The sequence below is a fragment of the Herpailurus yagouaroundi genome, unplaced genomic scaffold, assembly GCF_014898765.1.
Source record: "Herpailurus yagouaroundi ecotype Mexico unplaced genomic scaffold, PumYag 184, whole genome shotgun sequence".
In the NCBI taxonomy this organism is placed as follows: Eukaryota; Metazoa; Chordata; class Mammalia; order Carnivora; family Felidae; genus Herpailurus; species Herpailurus yagouaroundi.
This window is the reverse complement of record NW_024412415.1, coordinates 27,883,325-27,895,838: the sequence shown is the minus strand read 5'-3', so window position 1 is coordinate 27,895,838 and position 12,514 is coordinate 27,883,325. Positions and strand designations below refer to the sequence as shown.

At 40.4% G+C, this 12,514-nt stretch overlaps 1 protein-coding gene across 5 annotated transcripts in view; it reads right to left on the bottom strand.

Annotated features, from left to right (window-relative positions):
• Positions 1-12,514, bottom strand: part of TLN2 (talin 2) — a 439,937-nt gene that overhangs the window by 182,237 nt on the left and 245,186 nt on the right. For all 5 annotated transcript variants that reach the window (XM_040492868.1, XM_040492871.1, XM_040492869.1 and 2 more), the window contains 3 exons: positions 12,116-12,268; positions 10,241-10,383; positions 8,637-8,764 (listed from right to left, as the gene is read on the bottom strand). In XM_040492868.1, coding sequence (XP_040348802.1) covers positions 8,637-8,764; positions 10,241-10,383; positions 12,116-12,268 — 424 coding nt within the window. The remainder of the gene's footprint in view (positions 1-8,636; positions 8,765-10,240; positions 10,384-12,115; positions 12,269-12,514) is intronic.

Here is a 12,514-nt window from a genome sequence, read left to right as displayed (position 1 = left end):
CATGGATAGATCTAGAAGATATTATCACTAAGTCAGAGAAAGACAAATATGATTTCACTTACAAATGGAATCTAAACAACGAATGCACACACAAGACAAACTCACAGATACAGGAAACAGACTGTGGATTACCAGAGATGGGAGGGGTTGGAGGGTAGGCAAAACAGGTAGGAAGAGGTTAAGAGGTTCATATACATTTTAAAATTAGGTTTTCTCATTACTTGGAATGTGGGATTTGGATTAAAATTGAACTGCATTTTATAGATGAAAATGAATTGCTATTATGACATTTAGTTTTCCTGTACATTAATCTAACAAACCACTCCATTTATTCAGATCTTGACTTAGCTCTTCAATGAACTTTTATCATTTTATTGGTTAGATCTTGGAGCTTTTTAGATACCTCTATTCATAGGTAAATCATACTTTTTATTCTAAAAGTTGTTTTTGTTTTTTGGGTTTTTTTTGTTTTTGAGAGAGAGAGAGGTCAAGTGGGAAAGGGGAAGAGGGAGAGGCAGGGAGAGAACCTCAAGATGTCTCCACACTCACTGTGGAGTCAGAGGCAGGGCTCAATTCCATGACTGTGAGACCATGTCCCAAACCAAAATCAAGAGTCACACGCTCAAATGACCAAGCTACTCAAGCATCCCAAAGGTCTCTCCTTTTAAAAATTACATTTTCTTTTTGTATGTATGGGAATACTATTTGCCATATATAAATAAATAGTATTTTGTTTTCCAGCCCTGCAGGTGAGTATGAATACTATTGTTTTGGACCTAGGTGGTGATGAGCCATTATATGTTTATCTTTTTTCTAGGAGCCCTGATAATATTAACTCTAAGAAGTTTCTCTGCCGACCAAGTGGATTATATATGCAGATAATTGCATCACCTGCCCAGAGTGATAGTTCCATTTTTTCAGTCTTGCGTTTTCATCTTTTTCTCTTATTTTGTATTTTACTTATTATCTGCCCCTCTGCACTAGAATGTAAGTTCCATGAGGGCAGAAATGTTTGTGTTTTTTACATGGCTCTATCCCCAGTGCCTAGAAGGCATGCCATAAATTGCTGAATAAATGTTCCATTCCTACAAGAAACTAGTCATAACTGGCAGTTACATCAAAATACATGTCACGTTGCACTCTGTTTGATTCTGCTAGTTCCAAATTAAGGTGAGAAGGTTTTTAAAATTTTCTTTCTTTCTGTTCCCTAAAATAGCCTGATCCTAGATTAGAGCAGAAATTAATGCTATCGAAACCAAAAAAACATTACAACAGATCAATGAAACCAGAAGCTTGTTCTTGGAAAGAATTAACAAAATTGATAAACCACTAGCCACTTTGATCAAAAAGAAAAAAGAAAGGACCCAAATAAATAAAATCAAAAACAAAAGAGGGGAGATCACAACCAACCCAGCAGTAATAATAATAATAAGAGAATATTATGAGCAATTATATGCCAATAAAATGGGCAATCTGGAAGAAATGGACCAATTCCTAGAAACATATACACTACCAAAACTGAAACAGGAAGAAAAAGAAAATTTGAACAGACCCATAGCCAATAAAGAAATCAAATTAGTAATCAAAACTCTTCCAAAAAACAAGAGTAGAGGGCCGATGGCTTCCCAGGCGATTTCTACTAAACATGTAAGGAAGAGTTAACACTTATTCTCTTGAAGCTGTTCCAAAAAATAGAAATGGAAGGAAAACTTCCAAACTCTTCCTATGAAGCCAGCATTACCTTGATTCTAAAACCAGAGACCCCACTAAAAAGGAGAACTATAGACCAATTTCCCTGGTGAACATGGATGCAAAAATCCTCAACAAGATATTAGCCAACCGGATCCAACAATACATTAAAAAAATTATTCACCACAACCAAGTGGGATTTATACCTGGGATGCAGGGCTGGTTCAATATCCGCAAAACAATCAATGTGATTCATCACATTAATAAAAGAAAGGACAAGAACCATATGATCCTCTCAATAGATGCAGAGAAAGCGTTTGACAAAAGACCGTGTCCTTGCTTGATAAAAACCCTCAAGAAAGTAGGGAGAGAAGGAGCATACTTCAAGATCATAAAAACCATATATGAAACACCCAACGTTAATATCATCCTCAATGGGGAAAAACTGAGAGCTTTCCCCCTACCGTCAGGAACAAGACAGGGATGTCCACTCTCGCCACTGTTATTCAACATAATATTGGAAGTCTTAGCCTCAGTAATCAGACAACACAAAGGAATAAAAGGCATCCAAATCGGCCAGGAGGAGGTCAAACTTTCACTCTTCGCAGATGACATGATACTCTCTATGGAAAACCCAAAAGATTCCACCAACAAACTGCTAGAACTGATCCATGAATTCAGCAAAGGTGCAGGATATAAAATCAATGCACAGAAATTGGTTACATTCCTATACACCAACAATTAAGCAACAGAAAGATAAATAAAGGAATCTATCCCATTTACAATTGCACCAAAAACCATAAAGTACCTATGAACAAATCTAACCAAAGACGTGAAAAATCTATACACTGAAAACTATAGAAACCTTATGAAAGAAATTGACACAAAAAAATGGAAAAAGATTCCATGCTCCTGGATAGGAAGGATATTGTTAAAATGGCTATACTAACCAAAGCAATCTACATATTCAGTACAATCCCTAACAAAATAACACCAGCATTCTTCACAGAGCTAGAACAAACAATCCTAAAATTTGTATGGAACCAGAAAAGACCCTGAATAGCCAAAGTAATCTTGAAAAAGAAAACCAAAGAGGAGGCATCACAATCCCGGACCTCAAGCTGTACTACAAAGCTGTACTCATCCAGACAGTATGGTACTGGAGTAAAAACAGACATTTAGATCAGTGGAACAGAACAGACAACCCAGAAATGGACCCACAAACATATGGCCAACTAATCTTTGACAAAGCAGGAAAGAATATCCAATAGAATGAAGACAGTCTCTTCAGCAAGTGGTGCTGGGAAAACTGGGCTACGACATGCAGAAGAATGAACCTGGACCACTTTCTTACACCATACACAAAAATAAACTCAAAATGGATGAAAGACCTCAATGTAAGACAGGAAGCCATCAAAATCCTTGGAGGAGAAAGCAGGCAAAAACCTCTTTGATCTTGGCCACAGCAACTTCTTACTCAACACGTCTACGGAGGCAAGGGAAACAAAGGCAAACATGAACTACTGGGACCTCAACAAAATAAAAAGCTTCTGCACAGCAAAGGAAACAATCAGCAAAACTAAAAGGCAACTGACAGAATGGGAGAAGATATTTGCAAATATCCTATCAGATAAAGGGTTAGTATCCAAAATCTATAAGGAACTTATCAAACTCAACACCCAAAAAACAATTCAGTGAAGGAATGGGCAAAAGACATGAATAGACACTTCTCCAAAGAAGACCTCCAGATGGCCAACTGACATACGAAAAAATGCTCCACATCACTCACCATCAGGGAAATACAAATCAAAACGACAATGAGATACCACCTAACACCTGTCAGAATGGCTAACATTAACCACTCGGGCAACAATAGATGTTGGCGAGGATGTGGAGAAAGAGGATCTCTTTTGCATTGTTGGTGGGAATGCAAGCTGGTGCAGCCACTCTGGAAAAAAGTATGGAGGTTCCTCAAAAAAAAATAGAACTACCCTACAACCTGGCAACTGCACTACTGGGTATTCATCCAAGGGATACAGATATGCTGTTTTGAAGGGGCACATGCATCCCAATGTTTATAGCAGCACTATTAACAATAGCCAAAGTATGGAAAGAGCCCAAACATCCATCGATGGAAGAATGGATAAAGAAGATGTGATATGTATGTATGTATGTACACACACACACACACACACACACACACACACACACACTGGAGTATTACTCAGCTATCGAAAAGACTGAAATCTTACCATTTGCAACTATGTGGATGGAACTAGAGGGTATTAGGCTAAGTGAAATTAGTCAGAGAAAGACAAATATCATATGACTTCACTCATATGAGGACTTTAAGACACACAACAGATGAACATAAGAGAAGGGAAACAAAATTAATATAAAATAGCCTCGATCCTAGTTTTCATTTTGTTGTTTTGTGTGGTTTATTTTCAACTAATAAGGCAATTTCTTTCAAGTTTAGTGATCTACTCAGATTTTCTCAGCATCCTTTTTGTGTTTATTTTCAATTTATTTTTTAGTTTTTTGGCTTCAAGCTTTCATTTCATTCTCTTAGGATTTTTAAAACGAGTTTATCTGAAGTTCTGCCTCACTTTCATTACCAATAATTTCTTTTTTGCCTTTTTCTACTTTTCTTTTTTCTTGATCGAACTTACCAGAGATTAACATATTAAGTTTTCCAAAGCAGCAGCTTTGGGTTGCGTTGATTCTATGATTTCTATTTCATTACTTTCTCTTGACTAAAATCTTTTATTCTCATCTTGTTTTACTTTTCACTCTCTGAGTAAAGCACACTAAATTGTTCCACTAAAAATGTATATCTGAAATTCTCCTTGTAATACTATCTTTTTCCTTTAATTATTTTAAACTAATGTCAGGTGCACACAGGTTTCACAACTTATCATCCTGGTGAATTGGTCCTTCTGTCTTTATAATGGCCTTCTCTGTCTCTACTTCAGTTTTTTTGGTCTTAAGTCCTATTTTGTGTGACATTAAATACAGCTTCTCTAGCTTTAACTAGTTTCCTAGGGCATTATTTTCTATATGCCTTTAAACTTTCCTCTGTCCTTAAAATGTGTGTCTTTTAGAAATAGTACAGAGCTATATAATATGAGAGCCTCTATTAATAGTTTGATTTACTTTTTCTTGCTAGGATGTCCAATATTTAGAAGTATTTCCCTTAATTTGTACATCTTATATACCATAGGGTATGTTTCCATAATCCATCTGGCTCAACTACTCTTGCATTGGTTAAGTTGTTTGTATCTCCTCTCTGCTCTTCCTCCTTGGCACTGGTTTCAAGTTATGCTATCTACTCCTATTCTTTGAAGCTGCGAATCTTTCCCCAACATTTTATTATGAAAAATCTCCAACACAGAAAATGTTGAAAGACTTATACAGTGAACACTCTATACCCATAACCTGGAACTGCCCTCAGTTTTATCACACACACTTGATTCAAGGTCTAAAGTTTATCAGGGCATCTTACCTTCTTTGATAACAGTAAGATCCATAGAAGGCTTTGACTCTGATCACTTTTTCGAGTTTTCCACCATGTTTTTAAGGGGCCTGCAGTTCGTCATTATTACACTGGTTTTGGTGTTACTGCTGTTTTGAGCTAATTGTTCTTTACATCTGCCTTCTATTCTGCTAAATTCTTTCATCAACATTGCTTCTGGCACCATACCTTTGCCACCTTTCTTGAAATAATTCACAGCAGTCTCTATAGCCTGCACTGCAACTTTTGAAATCCTAAATAGACCACACTGCATTCAAAACGTAGTTAAAATCAGAGCCAAGTTTCACCTCTCCATAGTAACAATTTCATGTTGATTTGCCAAGGAGACTATAGCCTCAAAAACAGCAAGGAATTACCATATATTTTCCTACCTGCCCTATACCCAGCACAATAGAACACACATCCTAAGTCCTCCTATACCTGGCACAATAGAACACACATATGAAGTCCTCATGGAGTGAAAGAATACCAGATGGCATGCTCTCTGCAAGCATTTTCTTACCACAGAAGAGCATCAAGTATGCACATGATTATTGGATTGTGCTGGGTCTATTTCACGCTCTGATAAAATATCCCTTTCTGGGGCTCTTTGCAGAGGACCTGAAGCAAAGGGTCATGGAGATAAAGCGCATCAGACTCGATCTGGGACAACTGGCTGTTTTCTGGATTCTAGCTCTCCATGGCTCTGTGTCTTATTTCTGTCTCTGTCTCTCTTGCATCTATTTCCCCCATACGCAGAGCAGACAGGAGCCATTTAATAATCCTTAAATCTCTGAAAACTGAAAATCTTCCAGAGTCTCCGATTTCCGTTGTTCTAAATAAATACCTTCACCAAGCTGGTACTGAGTCCAGAAGCCATTAAAGGATCTGAAGAAAGGTGTGGCAGACCTCACAGAAAGGTCCAGAGTAGGCAGACTTTGAGCAAAAGTGCTGTACAAATTTTTTAAACAGTGAAAGAAATATACTCACTAATGTACCTTATTGAGAAGCTATGTGGCTGATATTTTGGCCTGGCTGGATCTTTAACCTGGCTCTGTGACATGTGTAACCTCTTCACCTTTTTTTTTTTAAACTCTGAATTCGTTCAAGCGCACAGTACATAGGAGAGCCAGGTAGGAAAAAACAAAGGCTGGCAAAAATGGCCCAGCCAGTCACCAGGGACAGCTCAGACTTATTATCCCTGAAAACATTCTGAATTTCCAACACACAGTCAGGAAAATGTGACCCCATTGTTTTGTTTTAATTAAAAGGAGACGAATATCCTCAGGAAGCTTTACCTGAACAGTATATGCAATAATCTATACAATTAAACATCTACATAAAACGAAAATGCCTCACTACCTAGACTAGATTTGGTCTAATTAAAAAGTAAATCAAATTCATAAGGAAAAATAATTGCCACTAGGCATAATAAGCTTGTTTTAATTTGGAATCTGAGTAAGGATACACATACCACTACAGGCATGAGCTTCTTACTATAATCTCAGAAAAACGAAACAGACGAACACGATTGCTTAACCTTCGATACCACAGAGTAAGACAAGGGGCATCTTTTACTGGAGTGTAAGTATGAGGTTTTCCAGAGGCCTCCAAACTGCAGGAGACACTGTAAGAGCAATACCAATGCTCTGATACCATTTGGAATCCCAACACAAGTAAGGCATCTGGGGTGTCACAGAACAGAGAAAGGCAAAACTTCCCATGGTTCCTGCAGGAAGGAAGCCAGAAGGACTGGGTAGTAACGGGCCCTTGGGAACACTCGACTATAGGCCTTGTTTGGAAAATACAGAACAAAGTCAGTGACACGACATGTGTAGGGCCATTCTCAGACTCAAGGTCACTCAAGGCCTATACTGTAGGCCAAAGAAGCACATTGGATAGGTTCCTTGGGATTCACTAACATAAGGGGAGAGGGTGTTTTCTTTTCTTTTGTTTTGTTTTGGATAACAACTCAGTTTAGCACAAACACTATGTTGTCCAAGCACCTCTGTCACCTCTGTCAAAGAAGTCAGGTTTTCTTCTTACTCTAGGGCATATGCTGGTCCCAGCTACTTCCCACCAAAGTTAAAGTGGGATCAAGGGCCAAGTGGGCATTTATGTTATCCTTTCTCCTCAATGTACTTGAACACAATGCAGTTGATGCCCTACTCAACACATCTCATTTTGGCATACCCTACAGATAAGTGACGTCTGCCCCCAGCTGACATTCAGCTCAGGTCCCGCTACCAAAGCCTCTACAAGCTGCATTCTAGATGACAGCAGGATATTGATGTCAAGACACTCTGGATATTGGGGAAGGGGTTGCTCAACCAAATGTTTCAACTGTGCTAAGAGGAAACAGAAGAGGTGGGGGGGGGGTGGGGGGAGATAGGTAAAGAAATATTACCAGAGGAAGAAATACACAAAACCCTTGGAGAAGCTGATCAAAACACAGGGCAAGATCACTTCGAACTAAAGCAGCCTAAGTATGGCTGGGTCTGTCCTGTTGGACATTTCTAGGTAAAGGTGCTTTCTCTTAAATCTCCAAGTACTGAGCCCTCCCCCCAAACATCCCATCATTTTATACAAGACAAAGACCAGATGTGTGGAAGAGTGAAGTATTTAAATTTTTTTAAATGCTTGTTTATATTTTTTTGAGAGAGAGAGAGAAAGAGAAGGAAGGAAGGAAGGAAGGAAGGAAGGAAGGAAGGAAGGAAGGAAGGAAGGAAGGAGGGAGGGAGGGAGGGAGTAAGCAGGGGAGGGTCAGACAGAGAGGGAGATACAGAATCTGAAGCAGGCTCCAGGCTCTGAGCTGTCAGTACAGGGCCAGACGGGGTTCGAACCCAGGAACCATGAGATCACGACCTGAGCCAAAGTCGGACGCTCAACCTACTGAGCCACCCAGGCGCCCTGAAGAGTGAAGTATTTAATGTGTATCCCACACTTTCAGAGCAACGGAGATTTCCTCATACTGTAATAAAGAATGTGAAGCTCTTTTATGCTCTGTTGTTCTAATATAGGAAAGTCTTGCAAAGAAATTCAAGAGGACGAAATCTGGCCCAGTGTGAAAAAGGGATGTGCTGATGGGAGAGGTTTCAGAAGATGGAGGGCCTGAGCTCGCTGGGGAACTCCCGAGATATCCTAGGACAGACTAGACAATATCTAAGCAGAGCACTACAGATTCTATGGTCTCCATAGAAGCTCCACGCTCCAACTTGGAGCAGTAGCCTCCATAGTCATCCCAGCACTGAATTTCCAGGCCTCCTGCTTTTCCCAAAGACCACAGATTTGATCCTATACACAACTGAGGAAAAGCTAACAACCTCACAAATGACTGAAACTAGGGTATGTATTTTATGTATATGGCTCAAAAACACTGAAAAGAAGAGCAGAGAACAAGAAAAACAAAAGAAAAAAACAAAAGGTTATTTACTCTAAGAATCCGGGCTTGTGTTTATGTTCCACATGAGGTCCAAATTGTATCTGGGCTTGAAATCCTCCAAACTCACAAGCTTTCTCGAAGGAGACAGGGTGGGAGCCATTCAGGATATCATCCCGAGCCTGAAACACAAGAGGAAGCGAAAAGCATCAGGAGCTTGGGGGAACAAGGCAAACTCTCCAGGGACACAATTCTTCATCTGAGCACACCCTCCCTGTGGAGCAAGGGGAAAGTGCCAGCCAAATGGGACGCATCAGGACTGTGCAGGTGACTAGCACAACAGGATTAAAACAAAAGGAAAACAAGTCCTTACCCCAAATTGCCTATAGATAGAATGCATCAGCAGTACGCGGTATACTAAAACTAAAGCTTCAGAAGTGAGTATGAAAAATAAAGAGGCAAGAGAAAAATTAACTAGAGGCAAAATCAACCCAATTCCCATCCCCAGAAAAAGGCCAATGTAATACACGTTGTTGGCAGGGGGAGAGAGAACTCCAATGACAGTAACTCAATACTACAGACATTTAAGGGAAATAAGCAAATTGCACAGTCCCAGAATCAGGAACTTACTATGTCTGAAGTCTTTCTCCCGGTTCCTGACCCATCACTGCTATTTATTCTTCTGTCTTTTCTTTCTCTAGTTAGGTGATCCCCAGACCACTCTCCAACAGGTGCTCTAAGCTATGGCTCTGAGCCTTTAACCAACAAGCATTTTCTTACTGCCTTGCCATCTTTCTTTCTAGCCTCCCAGCCCTCCTCCCTCCATGCCATTCCTGCACCCACCAACTCAAGGGTCAGCAAACTTTTCCCGTCAAAAGGCCAGACAGTAAACATATTAGACCTTGCAGGTCATGTGGTCTCTGTAACAACTATTGAATTCTGCCACTGAAACATGAGAATAGCTGCAGAAAATATATAAAAGTGACGAGATACTAAAGGGGTTCACCAGTGTGTAACACAAACAAATGAGCTGTATTCCAATAAAACTTTATTTACAAACATAGCCAATGCTATGGCGGCATTTTGCTGATCCCTGCATTATTTCTAAGGGCAGATCAGTAGATAAATGGAAGGAGAGGAAAGGGAAGGAGGGAAGGAAAGAATCTAAGAAGAAAGAGGAGGTTTTCCTTGAGCCAAAGAAAGACTGGAGACCATCTGGTGTGAAGCCAACGTCTTCCATGTTAGCAAAGTGCGAGCTCTGAAAAGTTCAATGACTTGTCTGAGTTTCGACAATAGGTTAACGGTAAAGACATAAAAGGTTATGAAGAGAGTATCTTTCAATAATGAGAAATATGGATTTTTTTGGCCAACATTCACATGTATTTCAAGACACCAGCAAAGAAAGCTCTAGTTCAACAGTGAGCGAGTTAAGTGTCTCAAAGTCAGGAAAAGAGACAGAGAGATTGTACCAGCCACCGGGTCCCAATCTGAGATGCCAAAGAAAGGCACCACAACCAAACATGTGAGGAATCCCTCAACAGTGCCCGATGGAAACCACATGCCACAAACACCATGGAGGCCACAGCTGAGTGTCTCTTCACCACAAGCCAGTAGCTTCTTGAAGTCTCCCCACCTTCAGTGAGTATTAAATGCTGTACCTGAACATAAAGCAAGTTCAGCTGCACAGGGTCTCTCGAGTCCACATTCTGATCGGAGTAGAAGAACTTCCTTCTAAGCAGCAACGTTTCATGTTCATCTACCCCTTGTTCTCTGAATGTTCGGCTGTGATCCAGCCAATTTACTGCAACACAACAAGACAGATCTAAGAATTGGGTTTCTTCTTCCTCTTAGTTTGAAGGGATTTATCAAAAGAGAAGCGGATTTCTGGAACACCGATATTCAGTTATAAGTACTTCTATTAGAACTGTGCTTTTTAACTTTGCAAAATAATTTCACATACGCCATCATGTACCATGTGACGCACCAAACACCAAAGGAGAGCCAATTCCCAGCCATTCCTCAAGTTCGTTAAAGCCCCACAGTCATAAGAAAATCAATGCTTTATGCCAAGACAGCCAAGTTAGCATTTTCCTTTAAGTCAATACTGGATACTTCAGTCTCATTATGTGAAATAATTTATAAACTGAGTATCAGGAGTTACCTCCACCCTTAGGCAGAAAAGAGGAGGAAAATAAAAGTCATGGGGAGGGAAGGGGGAGGGAAGGGCAGGACACTGAGGGATCAGGGATGGTGGAACCCTGCCTGTGGCCCAGTTTGAATCTCATCCCAGAAAATGCTCACCTGTTATCTGGGTGCACAGGAATGGATCACCCCTCTATATTTTCTACAGCTCTCACTCCCAAAAGCCTCCCTGGGCTTAGCACACAACTTGTGAATAAGAAAGCATTACAAGCCTCACTGGGTTACAACCAACTTCAGCACAGGGAATGTGCGGGAGTGATCTCATCTCCTGCAGAACCTGAGAGAGTATCATGCACATTATAAAAATCCTCAGGATTTGTCTACCATCATCTCACTTGGAAAGAAATATGCAACTGGAAATCAAATGAAGTGAAAAAAAAAAAAAGAATGGAGAAAGGGTCAGAGGAAATGAAAGCCCCACTGAAGATCAATAAACGTAATGACAACGATGTCATCTTCCCAATGCAGCAGCAAGGACAATGAAAGAAGGAGCCTGGAAAGGTCTACATGAACTGTGCATGATCCTCGGTGGGATGGGGAATGTCCTGCAACCAGGTGCACGTAGCATAGGCTTTGGGGACGCATGGGGTGTACATATTGGCTTTTCCAAATATTAACTGTGTGTCCACAGAGGACAACTTTCCTATAATATAATTACCATTTTGTAACCTCTAAGAAATAATGGATGTCAGCAATGGTCACCGATGGCTATTAACATCACAAAAAAGGACAAAAACCAGATACAACCCTCTGCTGGACGTACACTACACCACAGAAGGAGTCTTTACTTTAAATGTATACACACACACACATGCACGCACACACACACACACACACACACACACACACACACGAATCTGATCAAGTCTCCAGATCCCAGGGGTTACAAGAGACAGAAGTACATGTTAGCTGATACCACAACCAATAAAATCCAGATTGTAGAAAACTCTATACAAATAACTATCTGTTTTTTTTCTTTCCAGAAACTGCAAGGAAAAAAAAAAAAGAGAGAGAGAGAGAGAGGTGGAGGCAAAGTTGGAGACTAAAAGAGGTGTCACATCATCCAACCTTGTTTGGACCCCAGTTCAAACAAATAGGAAGCTTTTTTAGAAAACAGTGTGAACATAATTTGTTTATGAGATTACTTTTTTAGATGTGAAATGACACCAGAGTCATTTTTTCCCCCTTTTTAAGGTCTTTGAGTGCCACAGACCAAGATATTTATAGAGGGAATGAATCAACAGAAAACTCCTGCCCTGGGTCCCACAGGTGAAGGGAGGTAGGTGAGGCCCCTCGTGCGCCCGGCCCACATTTCCTTCTCAGACACTCACGGTCATCATCCGTGTGGAGTTTTGCCTTCAGCTTCTCCATCTTCCTCTCGTCTCGCAACAGTGTCCTGTCTTTTTTTAGCGTACCCGTCCCTTCCTCTTTCTTTTCCTCAATCGTTTCTTGGATTAAAGAATATTCTTCATAGTTCGTTATTCCTAAAAATAGAAATGAGGTTACAATTACCAGGGATTATGAACCTGTCACTCCTTCCAGCCGGGCACCCTGTGGTACTCAGAGCCGCCCCCTGCAGCAAAGGATCAGGGAGCCACCCATGGAGCACACGTCGAGAAACTGGCCGAAAGGGTGGCTTTTCAGCTAATGAAGCCATGTTTAAAAGGTCACATTCGATTCTCCTAGTTTTCGACAAACAAGTATGGAGTAGAGATCATGCAGAACAAGGC